This window comes from Leucopleurus acutus (assembly GCF_964270905.1).
Source record: "Leucopleurus acutus genome assembly, chromosome: 10".
NCBI lineage: Eukaryota > Metazoa > Chordata > Mammalia > Artiodactyla > Delphinidae > Leucopleurus > Leucopleurus acutus.
This window is the reverse complement of record NC_139153.1, coordinates 49,695,870-49,720,593: the sequence shown is the minus strand read 5'-3', so window position 1 is coordinate 49,720,593 and position 24,724 is coordinate 49,695,870. Positions and strand designations below refer to the sequence as shown.

General features: G+C 38.4%; 1 protein-coding gene across 3 annotated transcripts in view; it reads left to right on the top strand.

Annotated features, from left to right (window-relative positions):
- The first annotated feature begins 806 nt into the window (after positions 1 to 806).
- The window catches only part of LRRFIP2 (LRR binding FLII interacting protein 2), a 118,450-nt gene continuing 94,532 nt past the window's right edge, over positions 807 to 24,724 (top strand). For all 3 annotated transcript variants that reach the window (XM_082848466.1, XM_082848465.1, XM_082848467.1), the window contains exons 1-2: positions 807 to 1,027; positions 21,808 to 21,950. In XM_082848466.1, coding sequence (XP_082704592.1) covers positions 21,861 to 21,950 — 90 coding nt within the window. In that variant the 5' untranslated portion in view covers positions 807 to 1,027; positions 21,808 to 21,860. The remainder of the gene's footprint in view (positions 1,028 to 21,807; positions 21,951 to 24,724) is intronic.

The following is a 24,724-nucleotide window of genomic DNA, read 5'->3' as shown; positions in this document are numbered from 1 at the left end:
GTGCCTTCTTCCCAGGAGGTTGCTCAACTACCACTTCCCTCTAGAGGTCTTCTCCAACCATCCCATCCTGCCAGAGGTCTCGCCCACAAAATCTCTCATCACCTTTGTGTATCCTGCGGAGCCGCATCGCAATCTGTCATTGCCTTGTTTGCTTAAATCCGTCTACCCTACTAGAAGATGAGCTTCCCAAAGCGCAGGACCCGGTCTTTCTCCAGGGCCTTGAACCTGGTGGATCTCGAGAGATACTTCCGGAATGAAGGACAGGTCCGTGTCCATCAGATATTTAACGGACTCTATATTCTTCCCCCCTCGCCCCCAGCATTCTTCTACGGAAATCATTTCAAAATCATTCATTTTGGAAATAAGGCTTTCAGCATTTCGACCACACCCACCCACCTTCGTTCCTACCGTTAGAACTGCCACCCGGGCCCACTCACCCAAGCCCACTAGGCCGGACAGTTTGGAGGTAACCAGGGCAGGGGCTGCCTCGAACGGGCACGCGCATCAATTCACATTCCCGGACCCGGTCCTGCGTCGGAGGGGTTGGGTGGGCCCCGGGGGCCCGGAGGAGCCACCTCGGGAGGCCACCCGGGCCTCCACCTTACCCGCGGTCCCAAACCTCTTCCCCACAGGCGGCTGGGGGAAAACCTCTTCCCCCAGGTGGCTGGGGGAAAAGCCCGTCCCGCAGCGCGCGCTACCGCGACCACAACTGCTTCCGGGTGAGCGGGTCGTAGACACTGTGGCCCCGCCCCTCCTCCGCCTCCGCCGCCCGCCGCTCGGGCTGCGGCTCCTCCTGGGGGCCGGTTCCCGCTGTCTCAGCCGCGGCGCCTAGGGACATCGGCGTGACTGACCGACCGGCTGCCGCGCCGGGAGCCGCCGCATCCAGCCCGGCCCGCCTGGCCGGGGACCCAGGACTCAGTCCGTCCCCCGCGCCCCTCGCCCTTCGCCCCGGCGAGCTCCCGGCCGGCGAGCTGCGCTCCGGCCCTTCCCGGGCGGCGTCGCAGCCATAGCCCGCGCCCGGAGACAGGTAAGGGCCGCTCCTCCCGCCGGCCTGGAGGGGAGCGGGGAGCAGGGCCACCTTCCCGGCCTCTGCAGCCTGGCAAGGTCCGCGCCGCCGCGGACTCCTGCTAGGGGCCGGGCCCCCAGGCGGACCCCGGGGTCGAGGTTGCCCCCTGCCTGCGGCGTCCTCGGGCTTCACGCCGGGTCTCGAACGCGCAGCCTCGGTCCGCGAGCAGGGACGGCGTTACTCCCATTGTGGGAGAAAGGAACTCGGGCCGCTGTCTCTCCGCTTCGAGTGCTCAGGGCTCCTTCTCCTGCACCCCGGACGCGGCACTCCCTCGGTTCTGTACCCGTCCGGCCACCCCGGGGAAGGGTGTCAGGCCGGTGGAGGGCGTAGCGCTTTTGTGGGATTTTTTTCTTCCTCCTTGACCCGAGCTGAAGCGCGGGCATAACAGGCGCTTGTTAGGAGTGTCAGGGTTAATGCTTGACTAATGCGAGGTGTTATTCACACCCAGATTGTTAAGCTATATAGCTCCAGCCAGGCCTGCTTCTCGTGCTCGTGGATATCCCGCAGGAAGCCGGAGGACCTAAGGAAACCCGTGTCTTTTTCTTTCTTCGAGGGGACGGAAAAGTGCAAGTGTTTGCTCTACTTTTTCCACCGTGGGAGTTACAAATATAAGGCTGCGGAGACCTGGCCAGGGAAATGTTGCATCCTAAACTGTAACTCTTTGTAGCGTATTTTCTTTGAGTTTCCACTTAATGACTCAGCATTTCTGCCCTAAAAAGAAAAGCTGCAGCGTAGGTTCATTGATTAAAAGATAATATGTAAGGATAACAGTGCCCGTTACTTTTTTATGGCATCACAATGGGAAGAGAATGTGGATACAGTAATGGAACCACAGAGATGGAGAGCAGGGTGTGGATGATGGATCAGTTCTTAATTAGTGTTTAAAATAACATTGTTTCAAGGTAAAATGTTTATTTGGGGGATGCTTCTGTATGAAGAGGTGCAATTGTTGGAAAAGGCAAAGTGTTGCAGGTAAGGGTTAGTTGGCAGGGACTTGGCGTTTGCTGTGGTTTGAAGGTCTTGCAGAATTAACCGTTTAACAAACATCATGCTCTGTTTACCACATGTAGAGATGATGACCCAGTATTATACTCATGTAGAATAAGAATTTCGGAAAGTGTGATTCATTTAGGAAGTTAGGTCACTCGCTTTGTGAATCATTGATATGCATATTAAACTTGGAATAGAGGAAAGCTAGAGGTTTGTTACTGCCTGTTTAATTAGATGCCCTTGCTCATAGGAAGTGTTGTATTGATGCTTTGTTAGGTTTGTTGCTGCATATTTATTGTCATGAAGTATGGTAAGGAAATAAAAAGTGAACTTTTGCAGAAGCTTTGGATTTAGAATAGTTTGTTAGTTCCTAAGTGGATTGTTGTGATTTTACCCACTTTCTTTTTTTGCCAAATGTGGGAAGATAAATAAAGGAAGGTAAGTGTCTAGAAACAAAATAAATATCGGTGAAAAGGAGAGCTACATCTTTAAGGCAGGAAAAACTTCACTGAAAGAACCTGCGGTACACAGAAGAGTCTTGAGTGAAAGGCCTTACCCATTTGGGGGAATCTGCCCTTAAAGATGTGCAATGAGACTATACTGAGCTCATATTTAAGTTCTGATGGAGAAGAAAGTGTGTATTGAAGTGGTGATTCATTATTGGAATGAATTCATTTTAAACTAGAAATAACTTTTTATTGCAGAAATGTAATTTGATCATTTTGGCTTTTAACGTGTTACTAAGCAAAATGACTTTGAATCACAGCGTTCTTGATACTCTTAGCCTTCTTTTCTTTTTCTTTTTGGAAGTCAGCTTATTTTACCTTGATTTTGATTTATAAGGAACTTTAGTTAGTTATCAGTTGTAAAGTAATGGTAAGTTTACCCTGTTGGTCTTGCTTACTAAATTCCTTTAATTCTTTGACTAAATTTCCGCATCTTATTTCCTTGGATATCCATTCTTATATTCAGAGCGTTCCCTAATGTTGCTTTTGATTTGTGTCCAGCTAATAGTGACTTAAGAGTTTCAGTTTCCAGTGAACAGCTATTCCCTTTTGGAAAATCCCTTGTGGAAACCACCTGAACTGACAGTCCTGATAGGTAGATATGCAAGAGAAGCCTTCTTAGGTCAGGATTTAAGCATCTCCACAATGAAGGAAAAAAGTGATACGGGGAATATATTTGGCAAAGTAGAGTCTTTTTCTCTCAAAACAAAACCAAAAACTGATCTTTACTAGAAATGAGAGAGAGGGAGCAGTTTCTTGCAAAGCTGTTTGTGTATTGTTTACCCTGCTCCTAGTTGGAAGAGGAACAGAATTGATGATAATATATATATTTTAAAAATCTCCCTATAGCGTGTTGGGAATGTCGATGAGGATCATTTTAGAGGAAATACAGTTCTTCTGTCCTCAGCATGGAAGCACTTTCCATTGCACCTACATAGAGACCATTTCATAGCCTTTTCCTTTTAGGTGGTTGCTTTCTCTCTGGAGAATCTGAACGGAGAGATGGTCCTTTAACAGGAAAACTGTACCACCTTATCCAGTTTGCAAATAAAGACTTTATGACCATCATTCAAAACTCAACTTTTAAAACTTCAGAAGGAAGGAATTGAGCAAAATTTACCCTGTGAGTAAAATAACTTTGGCTTTTTCTCCGTTCTTTCCTTTAAGGTAATAGTAATGAGTTTTTGTGTGTTGCACATTGTGCTTTCACTTTAAAAACTTTTTGGCCTACAATAAATTAATCCACACTTAAAAGGAATCAAACACTGGGCTAAAAACTGGGTTTATTATATGCTAATACTTTTTCATTTATTCTATTATATCTTTATTTTGGTTGGGGAATGGAGAGAGAATTCTGTTTCTTGTAGAAGCTCTGAGATTTGCTCCATATGTATGCTTCTGTTTTGGTCTAGTGGTGGGGAGAGCAGTAGATAAGAATACAGGGGGTTAAGAAGAGGGAAGGGACTTCCTTGGTGGTGCAGTGGTTAAGAATCTGCCTGCCAGTGCAGCGGACATGGGTTCGATCCCTGGTCCTGGAAGATCCCACATGCTGCAGAGCAAATAAGCCCATGTGCAAACCCAATGAAGCCATAAATTAATTAATTAATTAATTAATTATTTTTAAAAAAAAGAAGAAGGAAGAAATGGCATCCATAGAAGGGGAGTGCTCACTTCATGGGTTCAGTAGATGTTTGTGGGACTTTTTAAAATTGCTAAACATTTAAAAAGAAAATGTTATGTGGTGAAAAGGAAGTTTTCTTTCCACAATAAACTTCTAACCTTCTTCCCCCACTCCCTATGCTGACTACATAATCCAGGCAACCACTCTTAATGGTTTCCTGTGTATCTCTCTCCAAATTTTCTCTTGCATATATAATCACCTATGTTTACGAGGAATGTCCTATACTTTTCATTCTTACCTTTGATATGTCTTAGAGATCATTGTATATTAGCACATATGTCCATCTAATTTTTAAAAAGAATGGATGTCCTGCCTAGTGTAGATGAACCATAGCTTGTTCATTTTCCATAATTTATTTTAACATTCCCTATTGACAAACATTTAGGTTGTTTTTAGCTTTCCACTAACACTGCTGTAAGGAACAACTCGTATGTAAGTCTTTGCTCTAGTGCATAAGTATGTATATGGAATTTATTTCTGAAAGTGTGAATGTAAGTTTGGGAATTAAATTGTGAAATTTAAAAAATTTATTTCTAGCTTATATTGGGATTTATTTTATAATAGAAGTTACCTTTTTCTTAACCTTGTAGGAGAAAAGAGTGCTTAATTGCTTTGTATTCTTTATCCTCACAATTTAAAAATATACTGTAAATGTATTTTATAAGGTAATTTTCAACATTTTAGAGTGACAGCTGGGTAATTTTATTTATACAGGTAAAGATAAAAGTACTGTACCTTGAAGACTGTGCTATTACAGACGAACTACTTCATTTATATTTGGTAACACTAGTTAAATGAGTGCCTTTTGTAGCAGCTTGATTGTTTTAGGATTTGATGACCAATATCAATTAAAAACATTGTATATAGTTTTATTTCTTGCCCTGCAGAAGTCTGCTGCCATATTATTAGTCACATGCGAAATAAATGGCCTACCTTCTCTCTTCCTTTATCTTCCATAGCCTAGTCTATTCCTAATAAAATAAACCTCTTTGGGGTTTGAGATCCAAAATCCTTTTGCAAACCAAAGTGCTATTGATGGATTAATTTCTCAAGGCAAAAGGTAGGTACAGATTTAGTCTTTATTCTTCAAAGTGTTTGTGAACAGAATAAGGGAGGTTTACATTTTTAATTTCAACGTTACACAGCTCACTCATGACCGGGAGGAGTTTCAGGAATCTTTGCCCTTTTAAAATGAGAGAGACTAGTGGAAAAAAAAAGTGCTGAGGGACTAACATATGAGGATGAAGTTGGAACTTGTGAGTGGCAGTTTCCCTGGCTGGTGCCCAGGGTCTATTCTGAGGCCTTGTCAAAGCTCGTCTGACAGAACCCACCACATAACCACAATCTATCCTGGCCCCACTGCAAGTCAGGAAGGCCTGCGGTTTAGGAAAAGTGGCAACAACAGAAGAGGGAGCTTATAAAGGACATTTGCCTTCAGAAGATTAAGGCTAAGTTTTGGGGTGAAAATGTGCTTAGCATGCGTATCCTAGGATCCAGTTTTTTTTGGTCTTCCCTTTTTAGGGAATGAGCATGATTAAGGAGAACTAACGAGGCCAGCATTTTAGAAAAATGTGCACAAAGAGGAGCACAGGATTGTACCAGTATTGATGTCATGTCTGGTTCTGAGAGTGTTTGGCGGGGATCAGTCAAATGTTTTACAACAGGGGAAAGACATTACTGTTACCCACACAGGGAGGTCATGCCCCGAGTTGAAATGGTAGTCCAATTCAGAGACCTTCACACTTGTCCCTGGGATCAAAAGGACACTGGGAATGATGGGCTGTTTTACAGGATTATTTTGAGTTTATACAGAGAAACAGCTTCTTCCCAAATTCTCATTCTCTTCTTCCCATAGAACTGTACAGTAGCATGTGTAATATCAGGAAGTTATCTCTTTAAACTCTTGCTTATTACCAGATGCTGTGTCCCAGCATAGCTGCCTTTCTGTACCAGGTGCTTTCTCATGAAAACCTTGGTCTTTCTGTACTAAATGAATAAAGTACTTGGGTTTGAAGTTCTTTAACTGATCTCACTTCTTAGGCTAGAAAGCAGTTAAAGAGCTTAGTGTGTCAGTCTTTTGATCAAGGTTCATGTCACCGTATTTATCCGCAGCCTTGGATTAGAGTGGAGGTTGTTTGAAGAATTTGGCATACAGACTTCATTTATAGATGCAAAGCCCGCAGATAGTTTCCTTTCTTTTGCCTTAGGTTAGGTTGGCACTCCAGGAAATTGAGTTTTTCTTGCCCTCAGAAATTTGGATTGTTAGCATTTGATGATGATGATGTATTTAGTACTCAGTGTGAGGAGAAAAAATAATAGGAATATTTTTCTCTCTTCTCTATTCCTATTATCGGGTTTATTCCTATTATCTTGTTATATCCCTTCCCTGTTTCGGCCTTCCCCTCCTCCTCCTAAAAAAGTGGGATTAGAACAGAGCAGAGGGGAGAGAGCGGAAAAGAGGTTGGGAAAACCTTGGAGTGCAGCGGCTTATCAGAGTGTTTTTATTTTCTCAGAAGTAGATTATTACTTTAAAATCATAGTCATCTTTTTCCAGTGCTTTCAATTTGAACCCTCTATATCTTAGTTTTCTTTCATTATGAACACCAAAATTTTAACTACTTTTGATACAAAATGTCTTTACTGCTTTAGGAAACAAATTTAACTTTTAAGTTGCTTATTCTGATCACTTTGTTATTCTTTCTACATCTCCCACTTTCCTCAATAGAAACATTTTAACAGCTAGGAGCAGTTTTTTGGCTGTCTGATTTCTGCCTTAAGTAGAGTATGCTGTGTGCAGAGGATTAGGATGTTAAAATGTTTATTTCTCTGTTAAATGGTTTAATCATTTATGATAACAAACAATATAATTATTGTATTTATTGTAATATTTATTGTATAATTACAATATAATTAGTAAGCATACATGTTGTTTCTATTAAAAAAAAAAAGAGAAGTATTCCAGTTAAGTGATGCATAGATTATAGGACTAAAAATAGGGGGGGAAAATTCATTGTAGGTTTTAGATTAGATGTTTTTCCCCTATCATGGTTATCACTATGTCTAAGTAGATAGTCAAGGAAATAAGAGGGTTGCTGTCCTCCTGTCTTACTACACTCATCTTTTGCTCTCTATCCAAAGTGGTTTTTTAGTTGTGGTAAAATACACATAACATAAAATTTACCATTTTCAGCATTTTAAAGTATACAATTCATTGGCATTAAGTACATTCACATTGTTGTGCAGCCATCACCAACATCCATCCCCAGAAATTTTTCATCCTCCCAAGTGAAAACTCTGTGCTCATTAAACAATAATCCTCATTCCCCCCAGCCTCTGGTAACCACTATTCTACCTTCTGTCCCTATGAATTTGACTACTGTAGGTACCTCATATAAGTGGACTCATGTGGTATTTGTCTTTTAAAAACTAGTTTATTTCCCTTAGCATAATGTCCTCAAGCTTCATCCATGTTGTAGCATGTATGAAAATTTCACTCCTTTTTGAAGCTGAATAATATTTCATCATATAGATATAGATATATAGCATATTTTGTTTATCCATTCACCTGTTAATGGACATTTGGGTTGCTTGCACCTTTTGACCATTGTGAATAATGCTGCTACGAACACAAGTGTATATCTGTTTGAGTCCATCCTTTCATTTCTTTTGGGTATATAACCATAAATGGAATTGCTGGATCATATAGTAATTCTGTGTTTAATTTTTTGAAGAATTGCCATACCATTTTCCACAGCAGCTGCGCCATTTTACAGTGTACGGGGTTGTAATATCTCTGCATCCTTGACACACTTAATTATTCTCTCTCTTTCTGTCTTTCTTTCTTTTTAAAAATAATAGCCATTCTAATGGGTATGAGGTGCTATCTCATTGCGTTGTTTTTTTTTTTTTTCTTTTTTTTTTTTTGCTGTATGCGGGCCTCTCACTGTTGTGGCCTCTCCCGTTGCGGAGCACAGGCTCTGGACGCGCAGGCTCAGCGGCCATGGCTCACGGGCCCAGCCGCTCCACCGCATGTGGGATCTTCCCAGACCGGGGCACGAACCCGCATCCCCTGCCCGCATCGGCAGGCAGACTCTCAACCACTGTGCCACCAGGGAAGCCCTCTCATTGCGTTTTGACTTGCATTTCCCTAATGATTAGTGATGTTGAGCATCTTTTCACATGCTTTTTGGCCATTTGTATATCTTCTTTGGAGAAATATCTATTCAAGTCCTTTGCCCACCTTTGAATGGGTTGTTTTTGTTGTTGAGTTTTAGGGGTTCTTTATATATTCCAGTTATTAATCCCTTATCAGATATATGATTTGCAAATATTTTCTCCCATTCCATGGGTTGATTTTGTTTTTTACTCTGTTGTTAGTGTACTTTGAGGCACAAAAGTTTTAATTTTGAAATCTACTTCATCTAACTTTTCTCTTGTTGACTGTGCTTTTGGTGTCCTATCTAAGAAATTATTGCTATATCCGATGTCAGGAAGCTTTTTGTGTATCGACAGTTTAAGCTCTTACATTTATTTCTTTGACCTACTAAGGGTTAATTTTTGTATATGGCATACACTAAGGGTCCAACTTTATTCTTCTTCATATGGATATCCAGTTTTACCAGCACCATTTGTTGAAAAGACTGTCCATTCCCCATTGACTGATCTTGACACCCTTGTTGAAAATCATTTGACCACATGTGCCAGGTTTATTTTAGTGCTATCTATTATATTCTGTTGGTCTATATGTCTCTCTTTATGCCAATACCACACTGTTTTGGTTACTGTAGCTTTCTAGTAAGTTTTGAAATCAGGAAGTGTGATACCTTCAACTTTGTTCTTCTTTTTCAAGATTGTTTTGGCTATTCGGGGTCCCTTTAGATTCCACAGGAGTTTTAATGTTGGGATGGGTTTTTCTATTTTTGCAAAAGCTGTCATTGGGATTTGTTAGAGATTGCATTGAATCTGTAGATTTCTTTGGGTATTTGACATTTTAACAATATTAAGTTTTCCAATCCATGAACCTGAGGTGGCTTTCCACTTATTTATGAGTCCTTTAATTTCTTTCAGCAATGTTTTGTAGTTTTCAGTGAACATCTTTTGCCTTCTTGGTTAGGTTTATTCCTATTATTTTGTTCTTTTTTCTTATTGTAAATGGTATTGTTTTCTTAATTTCCTTTTTGGTTTGTTCATTGTTAGTATATAGAAATGCAACTGGTTTTTTTTGTATTGATTTTGTATCCTTACAACTTTGCTGAATTCATTCATCCACAGTTTTAAAAGCAGTTGTATTTGTTTTCTGTGTTGTATAACAAAATACACAAATTTAGCAACTTAAAACAACACTCATTTATTATCTTACAGTTTCTCTGGGGCAGGAGCCTGAGTGAGGTTGAACTGAGTCCTCTGCTTAGGGTCTTGTGAGGCTGCAATCAGATGTTGGCTGGGCTGAATTCTCACCTGAAAACTCAACTGGGGGAAAATTTGCTTCTAAGCTCACTTAGATTTTTGGCAGAATTAATTTTCTTGTGGTTTTATGACTGAGGCTTCTTGCTTACTAGAAGTTACTTCGTCATCTAGAGGCTATCTTCAAGCTCCTAAAGGCTTTTCTCAGCTTTTTTAATTTTGTTTTTTTTCTGGGGAGGGGACTGCGTTGGGTCTTCATTGCTGTGCGTGGGCTTTCTCTAGTTGTGGTGAGTGGGGGCTACTCTTTGTTGTGGTGCGCAGGCTTCTCATTGCGGTGGCTTCTCTTGTTGCGAAGCATGGGCTCTAGGCTCACAGGCTTCAGTAGTTGCAGCACATGGGCTCAGTGCAGACTCACATGGGCGTGCAGGCTCAGTAGTTGTGGCATGAGGGCTCTAGAACGCAGGCTTAGTAGTTGTGGCGCACAGGCTTAGTTGCTCCATGGCATGTGGGATCTTCCCAGACCAGGGATCGAACCCGTGTCCCCTGCATTGGCAGGCGGATTCTTAACCACTGTGCCACCAGGGAAATCCCAGCTGCTCTCAGCTTATAGGGGCAACCTGAAGTTCTTGACCCTCTGGTGTTTCCCAGTCTCACCACTTCATCAGACCATCAGGGAGAGCCCAGAGCAAGTCTGCAGGCTAGACAGTCTTATGTAATATGACATAATCATGGGAATGACATCTCATAACCTTTGTCATATTCTGTTGGTAGAAGCAAGTCATAAGTTCTGCCCACATTCTTGGGGAGGTGTTTATACAAAGATGTGAACAGCAAGAGTTGGGGGTCATGGTGGGGTGGCCACCTTAGTGTCTGTCTGCCATAGCTGGTTACAAAATAGCACATATTTTGTAAACCCATTTTGTGTAAAAAACATATATGTGCACTTAAAATATCTTCAAATGGTGGAAAACTGTTGTTTTTTATTGTTATTTTGTGGTATTTCTTCATTGTTTCCTCCTACTTCCTCTCCCTGCAACATTCCAGTTTTGGAATTTTAAATCTGTGTTTTCATTATAACTAAATATGTATTATTTACTACTTAAGCCAAGAATTATATCATGATTGTTTCCTTTCTTGTTTAACTTTCTTTTTTTCCCTGGGGGTTAAGGCCTTTTTTTTTTTTTTTAGCTTAGTTTTCTATTCACCTTATTTTTCCCAAATGCTCCAACAGATTTTTCAAGTGTCTACTACTCTTTCTAATTTATTTTGAGCAAAATAATTAGTGGTTTATTTGTGAAATACCTGTAGAGAAATAGAAAGCAAAAATACAGCTTCAGGAAGAATAATAAAATGAGCAGCTGCAGTCTTACTACCTAGGCCAAGAAATTGAACATTACAGTATCCTAGAAGTTTCCTGTAAATATCCTTAAATGTCACCTTTTCCCCCTCCAGGTAGTCATAATCCCATTTTACACGTTAATCACTCTTTTGGGACCATTCCCTGCCTAGCCCTGCAGTCCCATCCCTCCCTCCAAATATGTATTCCTAATCAGTACATGGTTTAATTTTGAGAAACTGAATAGTTTGACCACCTTTCTGTGTCTGTTAGTCAAGTTAGGCTAACCTGCTGTAACAAACAAACCCCCAAGTTTCAGTGGTTTAACATGTTGAAGCTTATTTCTCACTCACATCTCTGCTGTGAGTTGGGAAGCACTGGCAAAGGAGTAGTTGGTTCCACAGAGTCACCCAGGGACTCGAGCCCCTTTCATCTAATGACTCTGCCATTCCCTGGGGCTCAAAGACTTTCACAGTTTCACTGAGCTGTCTGCGTCTGGCTGGCAGATTTGAGGGCAGAGAGGGAGAGTGGTAGATTCCATGGGAAGTTTGATGGGCCTGAACTAATACATACGTCACTTTTGTCCACATTCCATTGGCCAGAATTCAGTCAAATGGCTGTACTTAATGCAAGGAAGGTTGTGAAATGTAGCATAGCTGTGGGCAGAAAAGGGAAGTGACCTTGGTGAACAATAGGCCAGTTTCTACCATAGTATGTATCCCTACGGAGTATCTTTTTTTGGACAGTTTTGAAAACCTGAATGGCAAGTGTAAACCTAGCTATGAACAGAAAGGTCCATATTGCCACTATTAAATGAAGGCTTACAGGAGAAGATAAGCTGAACAGAGTCTTCCTTGAGTCCTTTCTGTAAGTCCTTGGGAAAGTTGGCTTATGAGTCTTGGGAAACCATAAGACTCATCACAGTCAGGGCACCTGGCAGAGGTGAAGTTTTTACAAGGTACTAAATATCTAGAAGAAATATGGTTGGGGAAGCACAGTGCTATTTCTAAGCAGTTCCTGCTCTAGCCGTTAAGAATAGGTAAAAAGCAAAATGTGTCCGTGGTGTGAAATAAGGCCTCAGCCAATCTAGGCACCTGGGGGTAGGACAGCGGGAACTTCATCAACATGGGGTCAAGACAAAGTAAATTCAGATACAAACCTGGGCCATATCAGCTCATATTAAAAAGAAGTCTTAAAGGCTGTGGGAATTTGGGTGGTGACAGCCCTCTACTATGTCTCTTGAATCTCATTGCTTCAATCTGTAGCTTTCTTCCTGGGATGTCTCACCCTCGCTGGGTATCAATTCCCTTTGCCTTTTCTGTGTTGGATTTATTTCCTGTACGCTAAATTTCCTCCCTTTTGATTTTCTCTTTTATTAGAGATGTATCTTCTAGTAACTTATTAACAAAGGGTGTAAAAGAGGTAAATTTTTGAGAACTTGTGTGTCTGACGTGTTTTTAATAATCAAGTATGAGAATAGAACAGTGTGGCTGGGCATAGGTTGTCTGTAATTTTCTTTCAGGAATTTGAAGGCATCACTCTATTGTCTTCTTGTTGCCAGAATTACTTTTTGTTTCCAGAAGACTGAAAATTCTAATTGTTAATCCTTTATATGTGACCTGGTTTTTCCACCCCTGGAAGCTTGTAAAATCATCCTTGCCCCCATGTTTGAAATTAACTATAATAATTCACTATGAAATACCTGTGGACTCAGGACTTGTGTTACACATTCTGTAGGCCCTTTGAATCTGGTGACTCATGTCCTGAATTTCTGGGAAGTTATTTTATTAATGATTTCTTTCTCTTTGTTTCTGTGTGTGTGTATGTGTTTCTGTGTGTGTGTGTCTGTCTGGGTGTGTGAGAGAGAGAGAGTGTGTGTGTGTGTGTGTGTGTTGGGGGGACGGGGGTAGTGGGTGAACAGGTATGGGAGGGTCAGTTTCTCTTTATTTTTATAAAAAGCGGCCACCAACTGTTGGTACTGAGTCTTTTCTGAGCAGAAGTGATGTGTCTAGAGTGGACCTCATTGCCTGTGTCTTTAGATTGGAGTAGCACTTGGATTACCTACTGTCACAGCTGTGCTGTCAGCTCTGCTCTCTAATCATTCCCTCATGAACATTGTACTTATATCGCATTGTATCTTGTTGACTTCTTCCTTTTATGAGCCTAATCAGTATCTTGCCTACCATTTCAGAGCATTATTTTGTCTTACTATGTAAGACAGGTTTAAGCTACACAAACCTGACCAACGCAGCTCAAGAGAGGGAAAATGCTGGCATCTTCCTTTCTGCTATAAAAGTACCTCATGTCACCACTATTTTTTTTCCCTAGTGGGTGAGCTACATGGTGGAAGGAATCATACAGGTCTTCAGGGAAACCCAAAAATTTTCGAGAATTTTGCTCTGATAATAAAAACGTGTAGACTTAAACATTGATGTTTTCCCCTTTAGAGGACATTAATGGTTGCTTCTTTGTTCTAACTTTGACCTGTTGATTTGAGTCAGAGTTTTAAATTTATTACATTTATTACAAATTTGAGTCAGAGTTTTAAATTTATTACATTTTTAAGGTTAACATAATGGTGTTCATTCTTTTTAAAATTAGCAATGTGTTTTTCATTTACTTAGAATTTGATTATGTCCATAAGTGTATTGGTTGATGTGAAATCTGTTAGAAAATTATGGTTTTACCAGAGATGACCAACATAAATTTTTATAGTCATACTTTGCAGTTGGTCTGAGAGGCTAAATGAATTTTTCCCCCTTAAAAGCTTATTAATATAGTGTCAAAGTTGGTTATCCTTACAAGTTTTCATACTATGAAATAGCCACAGAATTGTAGCTTTTAGCTTAAATCAGTTTTTGGTAAGGTGATTATCAACAGTATATAAAGCTTAAGAAAAAAGAAAATTCTTTTTTTTTCTTTTTTACATGATTGCCTTTGCCATTTATTGTTCATATGTACAAAATTTTACATATTTTCAGTCAAACTTTACATGCCATTTTGTCATCTTTTTGTACCTTATAGGCATGATATCAAACTTGTCCCTGTCTTTGCTTGCTTCCCGTGAGTTTTCTAATGCCACAGTTTATTGCATCATGTTGACTGGCCTTGACTTAAAGCTGTTGTCAGTTTGGGTCATTTTCCGCTTAGTGTTTTGTTTTACCGTAGATTAAAAAGAAATTAAAATGATTGTCTTTATTCATGTAATTTTTTTCTTTTGTTGTATTATGTTCTAAGTTTTATTTTTGTTACTATTAGAATAGAGTTATTATGAGTATCGTCAGTAGAATTCATTCCCAATCAGAAGGAGAACCTAAGTTCTAAGGCTAATTCTTTTTCCCCCTTTGGGATTTAATTCTGGTCCCTTCTATTTTATTATTAGTGGCAGAGGTTAGTTACATGCTTCTATCATATTTTGATTTTCATTCCTTTTCATGGAAGAAGTATTTCAGTAATAATTCCACATACCTCAGAAAGAAAACACACCCTTGTACAGTTCAGTAAGAGATGTTGCTACATATTTAGTTAATTGGAAATAGTGAAAAGTGCCTTCCCACAAAGTATGTAGGTCTGATGTTGGATTAGATTTGTGTTTGAAAATGTACAGTTTCCCACCCACCTACCCACCCACCTGTGGCTCAACTAAAATTAACTTTAGCCAGGGGATTTACTTCTGAGTTTTGCTTTGCCACCTCTTTTGCTATTTTGATTTCAGATCTTTTGTGGGGTTTTTTTTTTTTTTTTTTTTTTTGGTGTCAGTTATACCTTATGTTTCTGAAGCATTTTACAGCTTATAGAAACGTTTATATCCATTTGATCTTTAAAACGACCCTTGTGATGTGAGAAGAAATTTAATAAGAGAAGTTCAAGACTTGTTCATTGAAAATCACAAAACATTGTAGAAAGAAATTAAAGAAGATCTAAATAAATGGCAAGATACCCCATGTTCATGGTTTGGAATCTTAATGTTGTTAAGATGGCAGTACTCCCCAAGTTGATCTGTGATTCAATATAATCCCTATCAAAATCCATGCTGCCCCACCCCCTTTTTTTTCCCTGCACCAGTTTTTGGTGCAGAAATAGTCATGCCCATCTTAAAATTTGTATGGAAAGATAAGGGACCCAGAATAGGCAATACAATCTTAAAGAAGAACAACAAAGTTGGAGGGCTCATTCTTCCTAATTTTAAAACTTACTGTAAAGCTACAATAATCCAGACAGTGTAATGCTGGCATAAAGATATACATATCAATCAATGGAATGGAATTGAGGGTCTAGAAATAAACCCTTACTTTTATGGTCAGTTGATTTTTAACAAGGGTGCCAAGACAATTCAATGAGAGAAAAAAATTGTCTTTTTAACAAATGGTACTTGGAAAAGTAGATATCCACATGCAAAAGAATGAAGTTGGATCCCTGCATCACAGCATATAAAAAGCTAACTCAGAATGGATCATATAAAACCTAAAACTGTAAAACTCTTAGAAGAAAACACAGGAGTAAATCTTTGTCACCTTGGGGTAGGCAGTGCTTTCTTAGCTATGCACCACCAAGGCCTTACAACAAAAGAAAAAACAATTAGGTGACTTGACTTCCTCAAAGTAAAAACTTTTGTGCTTCAGAGAACACTATTAAGAAAGGATATGCAGAAATAGTATAAGTACATTCTCTGACCTCTTTACCATTTTAATTTTCCCACTGTAGTCTTTTGCCTACTTAAAAGGCAGTGATTAGTATGTACATAGTACCTTGCAAATTCTCAGTAGATATTTGTTGAAAAGCGAAAAATTAAAGGTATATGATTTATTTTATTAAAATTTCCTAATTTTACAATCTCCATATTAATTACATTAAAAAATCATATCCTTATTGCGTGCTTTCATATTTCTCCCTCGTTTTTGGTTTTATCTTTGTTTTCGTCACCTGAGCTTCTGTTAACCCTAGTACTTCTGCTGTTTTCTTGTTTTCTGCTTTATTTCACACTTTTAAGTGTGACCTATCTTCAACAATATGTAATTTTCTCTCTCCCTTCCTTTCATTCTCTGAACATACGACCGTGTATTTCTGAGATACTTTAAAAGGCGTAGGGAAAGGAGGCCGTTTGAGTGGTACTAGAACATGGTTTACTTCGTAGGGCAAACTGAGAATGCAATTGTTGGTAAGAGGCATCTTCCTAATTTAGGTTCTGCACAGTTGATGAAGTAGTATTATAAATCATGTTGAACATACAGCCCATTAGAGTTCATTTATTGAATAACATTGTTGGCAAGGAAGGAAGTGCATCACTGGCATGTCATCTTATGAAAAGAAGAATTGGAAAGATTGTCAGTTGTGTTGTGTATATGAGAATACTATGTATTCAAAATATGAAACTTTAAAAAACATTTTTGGTAATTCTTAGGACTTCTGAATGTGGAAGTAGGAGATGTGATTATACGAGTTCGCTTCGACCCTTTACAGGCATTATATTTTATAAAAGATGAGTTTAAATTAACCATTATAGGTTCTGATACTTTCCTGAGATTTAGTTTGTGCTTAGCATCTACCTTTCCTTGTTCTGCCAGGCCGTCCAGTGTTGACTCATGTATTTTTTGCCTCATATATATATTTTTTATTTTTTACTTTGCCTCAAGTTCTAGACGTTTTTTTTTTTTTTGGTCGATTTTGTAGGTCCTGGTAATGATTTATTCATTTTGTGTAATGGTCTCATCTAGATATTTGCAGAATTGGTATTTTTAATTATAATCCCTACCTCCCTTTTCCTCCCTCCCTTCCTTCCTTTCTTTTTCCTTTTTTCTTTTCTTCCCACCCAACCCTTTGCCCTTCCCCCTCCTCCATTTTCTTCTTTCAGTCCAGGAATTCCTGTTCTCTCCTTTTCCTAATCTTTCTAAGGTATACATAGCTATTCGTATTCTTCTATCCTCTGGTTACCTCTGCCTTCCATTTTTGTTTCAAATCAAGATTTTTTAATTGCAATTCCCAGTTCCCAGGCCTATTGTTCATTTAGTCATCTACCTTTCTCACCGGTTACTTTTTTTTTTTTATAAATTTATTTATTTATTTGTTTTTATTTTTGGCTGTGTTGGGCTTTCGTTGCTGTGCGCAGGCTTTCTCCAGTTGCGGTGTGCGGGCGTCTCATTGCGATGGCTTCTCTTGTTGTGGAGCACGGGCTCCAGGCACGCGGGCTTCAGTAGTTGCAGCATGCAGGCTCAGTTGTTGTGGCTCGCGGGCTCTCTAGAGCGCAGGCTCAGTAGTTGTGGCACACGGGCTTAGTTGCTCTGTGGCATGTAGGATCTTCCCGGACCCAGGCTTGATTCCGTGTCCCCTGCATTGGCAGGCAGATTCATAACCGCTGCACCACCAGGGAAGCTCTCACTGGTTACTTTTTTCCTAATACTTTATTATAGAAAATTTCAAACATACAAAGAAGTTAAGGGAACTCCCTTGCCATCCAGTGGGTTAGGAATCTGCACTTTTACTGCAGGGGTCCAGGTTCGATCCTGGTCCGGGAACTAAGATCTTGCAAGCCTCACAGCATGGCCAAAAAAAAAAAAAGGTTGACAGAGGTCTGTGAACACTCACGTACCTACCACCTAGATTCTACTATTAATATTTTATTATACTTTGTCACCTATATATTCCTTTATCCATTCTTCTATCTATCCATTATTCTATCTTTTTTTGTTTCTGTATGCATTTCAAAATACGTAGCAGTTATAAGTACACTTCAACCCTAAATATTTCAATATGTGCATCATTGACTAGAGTTCAGTATTTGTTTAGAGGACTTTTTCTTTTGAGGTGGAATTTATATAGAATGATGTGCACAGATCTTAAGTGTACCATTTAATGACCTCTGTCTTTCCTTCTAAGTCAATTGTATTCTAATAAGAGGACTAACGCTAACTAAGAGCATTATGAGGCCATACTAGCAAAACTTGTGTATTCATTTGGATTTTCCAGAAAAGACTATGAATACCACAGAGTACCTTAAAACTTTCTTCTTATTTTTGTTTTTATTATGTAAATGTGCTACAGTATAATGATTATAGTTAAAAGTGTTTTTATTTTTTCCATATTGTTCCATGCTTCACCAAGAATTCTTAGTATGGCCAATGATATCACATGATGCATGCTGGAATAAATAACTTGAGGATACTTTTATTTAGTTAAAAATATGAAATTTTAAAGAAAGGCTAGGATGGCCCTTTTGTCAGCTTCATAAGCTAAATATGTAAAAGAGCTAGTTAATTCAAGACCCTTTGAACATTTCTGGAGTGCTTTGTGGTCTTTTAAGTGCTTGCATTTATCTTAACTCATTTGAGCCTCACATTAGCCGTGTTAGGTAGTTGGGACAGTTGTTATTTCTGCTCTCTGGATGAAGAAAGCAAGGCATAGGCAGTGGGAAGGACAAAGCAGCAGTTGGTCATACAACCAATTGAACTCAGATCCTCTCACTTTAAATCTTGTCCAACGGCAACAACTACAATCACACTAATTCTTTAGTTCAGGTGCTATTCTGGATCCTTGGATTTGCTTATGAATAACTAACAAATGTCTTATTGTACAAACTAGGGTCAACTGTAATACCAATGCTGACGCGAAGACTTATGCCAATATTTTGAATTCCCTATGATGAAATATTTAGATATAAGGCAACCGCAACCATCAGGATCCAGACAGAACTATCTAAGTGTGCTATATTTAGAGTGTGGCACACTGATATTCTGTTCTCACGAGAGTGAACAATATCATGATTGAAATGCCACTTAATGTGGCAAAATGCCTATTTTTCAGAAATGTATTACATGAGAAGCTTATTGGAGAAGAGAAAGCCTAATTGATATACCTGTTTTGGAAGGTTTATATTCCACAACATCCTTTCTTTCCTTTAGGTAGACAAATACTTAATGACAAAACCATCTGGAGAAAATCAGCTTGATGTTGGGTAAAGGACTTAACAAAAACCAGTCAGTTTTGTTCTTGTCAGTGAATGTAAAGGTTTAGCTCTTGGTTTAGTTGATAGCACTAAGGAAAAGCTGGGAGAAATTAACATGGCTCCCGATGAAAAGTGTTCTTGAGAAAACCTCCTTGGAATAGAAACTTACTGAAAGTCCTTTAGAATCAGAAACCGGAACTAATTTATTCGAGGTCACCTTTGAGTCTGTACCTTTAATTTTGGTATTTTGTTGAAAAGTAGTTTTCTATCGACTGTGCCAGAAATCTTATTTCTTTTAAGGTTTCCTCCATCGCTGGTGTAGAATGTTCTGGAGTTGTTAGAAGATAGTTGCATAGGAGCTGAAAACCAGATTTTTCTGGTATTAGTAAGTGTGTCTGCTTACAGAATGCAAATAATATAATTTTTTTCAAAAGCACTAGATTGTTTCTTGAAATAGGTAATGGTCGATCTGCCTCATGTGCAAATGAAAAAGGTGACAGGACCTGGCCGGTCATGCACGTAAACACCTGGGTACCCTTGTAGATAGGACACGAAGGATAAGGAAGACAGGGAAGTTCCCATTTCCTGCTCATTAATCTGTGCCTCTGTCCCTTTCACTGTTATCTTTCTCTCAGGGTGGGTTAGCCTGGAGCTTGTTGAAACAGTTTTGTTTTTTAGGCGTTTTTAAGAAAAGATTATTCTTTATATAAATCTGCGTGCTAGGAATATCCTGGCAGCTCTAAGGTCTAAGAGAGTGTTGGTTGAGAAAGATGGAAATTGGATTACAGGGAAAGAGGAGAAAGAAATCCTACATTCAAAAGAGCACCACCAGCAGTGGCTTCAGATTGCATGTCTCAGCTGTGTAGTATATTGAGCCTAATTTGGGTGTGATCCACTTTGGGGCCAGTTTATTCTTTGATATGAATGTTTTTATTTTTAAATGCATCTCTTTTTTCCTTTTTCTTTAAAATGCTATTGAAATTTTAAAGAATCAAGAAGAAAAAAATGCGTCCATAATCTCGTCCTCGTAACAAAACTGCTATTAAGCTTTTGCTACACTTCCAGCCAAATCTTTCTTCTGTAATTATTTTTGTGTGTCTGGAATTAGAAAATGGCTGTTTTTGTGAAATGCCTGCTTCTGTGAAATGTCTTTTAGTGAGTCCTTGGAAAGTTGGCTGAAGGACAAATACTGGATGATATCACAGCACATCAGCTAAATTGTCACTCCAGTATGAAAAGGAACTTTGTGTTGCGTGCTGCATTTTTCTCAGTGGGTGACTAATATTTGTAGAGCATTACTATTAAATAAGTGAATGATTTTTAAAATGATGCTGACGATGAGGATGATGGGAGACTTCTGAAAAAACTCCTCTGTGCTTTCCAGAAATTGTCTTGATTTCTGGCTAGAAGTTATCCGCTGCTGCTTTCACATATACATTCTTTTTTTTCTTCCATTTCCACTTAAATGAATCCTTTTCTTGTATCAGATATATTTTCTATGGCAGAATAATAAACTGTCTTCAGTCTTCATTCTGATTGACAGATATACAAGTCAGCTATGTGGGAATAAAAATGGTGTCAGCTAAGATGGGAATGGCCTGAATTTTCATTGGAGAGAACTTTTTTGGAAGAATGAAGTGGTTCTGTTTTATTTTGCTTGAATCAAGTAAATTACAATACATTAAAGTCACTTGTACTTTTCATATAGTTCATACTATTAGGATAAACTTACTTGAGATTTTCTTTGTGACTCACTCTGTAATAAAATTTCGCCAGTCTATTTTGATAAAGCTAGGGAAAAAAATTAAGTTAATGGATATTTCACTAAATGAGAAGGAGGTCATATAAATTGGGATGCATTCTCAGGAGTATTTTTTTTTTTTTTTTTTTTGCGGTACGCGGGCCTCTCACTGTTGTGGCCTCTCCCGTTGCGGAGCACAGGCTCTGGACACGCAGGCTCAGCGGCCATGGCTCACGGGCCCAGCCGCTCCGCGGCATGTGGGATCTTCCCAGACTGGGGCACGAACCCGTGTCCCCCGCATCGGCAGGCAGATTCTCAAGCACTGTGCCACCAGGGAAGCCCCTCTCAGGAGTATTTTTAATTTCATATACCATGTGTTAGAAAGCTTAGATGGTCTTTATCATCCTTGTTATTTAATCCTGGCAGATGAATTTTTCTTCTCTCTTTTGTAAAAATACATCTATCTTATAATAATAACGATAAAAATAGACCCATAGATATATTCTTAGTTGTTGGCCTGTGTCATCACTGTTTTGTTGATCAGAGTATCTTTGGCACCTCCCATAGTACCTACCTGGCAATAGCAGGCACAGAATTTGTTGCATAGAGGGTGTTGGTTATTGCTAATTGCAGAGTAATAAACCTTCATTTGTTTTTTGTGTTTTTTTTGATGTGGTAATGGTTTAAGTGGAATTGTTTCTTGAATTACATTAAAAGCCAACTTACCCTTGTATTTTAAGGCTCTATATTAAAATTTCTTGAATATGTGCTCTCAAAGTTTTAGGCTGAATGACTTTTCTGAAATGTTTTTGACTTTCAAATGGAAATAGATTTTAGAAATAGCTGTAGTAACTTTAACCTGTTAAGTAGAATTACTGCTCTTTGCAGTTTTCTGAGGCTAATATGGTAATACATTCTGTGTTTAGCATGGTAAAAAGAGTTAGGAGGTTTAGTAATTAGTATAAATTTAAATATTCTAAAATTTATTGAAATAAATTGATAGTGGAGGACAAAGTGTTTGGTGACTAATTTCTTTAATTTATACATAAATATATAAATATTATTTCTCTTTGTTAAAAGTGTAAATGAGCATTAAAAGTGCATAAAGAGAAGCATCCTAAATTATTGTTTCTTTTTATTTCAAGGCTGAAAACAGTGAAGTCACTTTTCACAGTTAAAAGACTATTAAGAAGACAAGATGGGGACTCCTGGTTCTGGAAGGAAAAGGACACCTGTGAAAGACCGATTTTCTGCAGAAGATGAAGCTTTGAGTAGCATTGCCAGAGAGGTATGTCTGGAAGACCCCTCTCAACACTGAGTTGTACAGATGAGAATGCTATAAAAATTCTGGGTGGAGGGTTGGAGATATATACAGACATTCATTCATTAAGCTAGTTTCAGAATGTTTACTATAAATAAGATGTTAAATATGCCCTCTAAAATACTGTATTAGAGTAAAATACAGTTACTGTCTCTTTACTTGAATATTTATTTAACTCATTTAAAATTAATTTTTCATTTTATTTTTGTGGATTAGCTGACTTCCAGGTATTTGTCCTGATGTTTTGAAATTTATAATTAATCTTCATTATTGAAACTTAAGGTAATTAGAATGTTGAAGATATGATAACTATATTACAAAAATGCTCATTGGGCTCTACAGTTAATATATTCCAGGAAGCACTGTATAAATGTTAACAGAAATAATCCTTATTTGGTGTCTGCTCAGATTCAGTGTCTTAGCTGTTTTTTGAATAATTGCAGTGGAATTTTTATGTCTAACTTTTAGCTAGTAATAGAGCTTCTGGAGCATTTTTGTTTTGGTTTGTTGACAACTCAGAAAAAAGGAAAGGGGTGTCACCTATTGAATCTCTGGCAGCATTTCCTGTTGCATATTGAAAATTTAAGATAACTCCCAGCTGTGATTTCTTAGTGAGGAGCCAACTTTGTTTCAGCCTCTTATCTGCAGCTGCAGACCTGACCATATACTAACCTGGTACAAGAATTGCTTAGAGCATTTTAAAATTGTATTCTTTGGGTGAGAATTATTCCCTCATCACTTCCTCTTTGTTATTCTTAGTAAATAACTCATTTAGGACTAGTGCTGTTTCCTTTTGACATATTACACAGTCTTTTTTTGGATCCAGCTCACTGTTACGTTTTTCCTTTTATAAGCTACTCAGCTTTTGAATTAGAAGTCAAATTTTGTAGGAGGATATTTGAAGCAGAGGAAAGTTATCTAAAAACTGATGACAAAACTGTGATAATACTTTAACAAAATTACTTTTAAAAAATCTGAGATATTTTTAGATAAAAAGGTAAAAGATATTTTAAAATGAAGTAGTGGATGACACTTTACAATGGTCTTAAGTATTTACCCGAATGAAGTATTTTGGAAGCCACGTAGTTTTAGTTGAAAATTGAAACTACTCAAAATGTTTGCTTCCAAAATTGGAGGGATTTACATACCCAGATTTCTGTAAGGCGGGAAAATGCCAGTATGTTTTAGGCTCTTTCTGTACCGTCACTGGGTACTTGAACTCTTTTTTTGGATGTGATGCTTCATTTACAAAACTGGGTAGCATTCTAGCATCCAACACTTGAGTGCTTACTATGTGACAAATACTGTTTAAGCATTTTAAATGAATTAGTTTATTTACTCTCCACAAAATTGTGAAATGGGTTCTATTATATTCTCCGTTTTACAGATGAAGAAATCATTGCATAGAAAAGATAAGTAACTTCCCTAAGGTCACACAGCTAAGAAATAGCTGAGCTTGGATTCAAACACATAGTCTCACTGTGCTGGGCTGTTTTCAGTCTTCTCCATCTCCTCCATTAATATTTTGTTTTTCTGTAGCTTTTCATGATTTTAAAAGCACTTTCACATCTTGATTCTCACAATAACCTTATGAGTTAGGTAGGATAGGCATTGTTATTAGCCTTATTTACAGATGAGGAAACAGATGAAGCTGAGAGATTAATGTCTGGAAGGTATCAGAACTGGGACTCACATTCAGCTTTTAAAGCCATTGTTTATTTTTCTGTATCATACTACTTCCGGAAGAGCTGGACTTTTGGAGAGTTATAAGCGTGGCTTTGAATTCTGGCTGTACTAGTTGCTGGTTGAGTAATCTTGTTAAGTAACTACTCTGGACTTCATTTTCCTCATCTGTAAAATGGGAATACTATGGGCCTCCTGTATTATAGGGCTGCTGTGACAATTAAAGTAAATAGTGCATGTAAACTTTACCATAGTGTTAGGCTTCCAGTAGGCTATTTTGTTGCTTATTAATAAGTTGAAATAGAAAGTAAGAATAGAAGTAAAATATTCTTCTTTTACAAAAAATATATTTATTAAGATAGGTGTTCTAAAACGTGGTTGATCATCTGAATCTCCCAGGTTGCTTTTTCAATGTACAGATTCCCAGGTGTTACCCTATACTTGCTAAATCTGAATCTATGAGGTTGAGCTTATAAATCTGTATTTAAATACACACACACACACACACACACACACACACACACACAATTAGGAATAAAAGCTAACAGAACCCCCATAACAATTAAAAAGGACAAATAGCTTAATCTTTCTTTTTTTTAAGTTAAATCTAAGAGTTTAATTTGTCTTTTCCTCACTTCAAATTGTTTTTTGAGGTAGACAGGGTATACCATAAATAAAGAAAACTAGCCTCTTTTTCCTCCTGCTTACCGTCTGCTAAAGTATCCATGCTTCTCAGTTGGCGCCAAATGAGGCAACTAGAGGGAATGAAGAGCAAAAGAAACAAAAGGCATGAATATGTTCTGCAAACTGGATAATTTGCATGCTAAAATGTGGAACTGAGTGCACTTTAAAAATTGTTGTAAAATACTCATAAAATTTACCACTTTAGCCATTTTTAAGTGTACAGTTCTGTGGACTTAAGTACAGTCACATTGTTGTGCAACCATCATCACCATCCATCTCCAGAATTCTTCTTATCTTGTAAAACCTGTTGGCATTTTTAAAAGATGTTGAAATGTTTGAAGATTGCTCCATGAACGCAGGAATGTGGATGGATC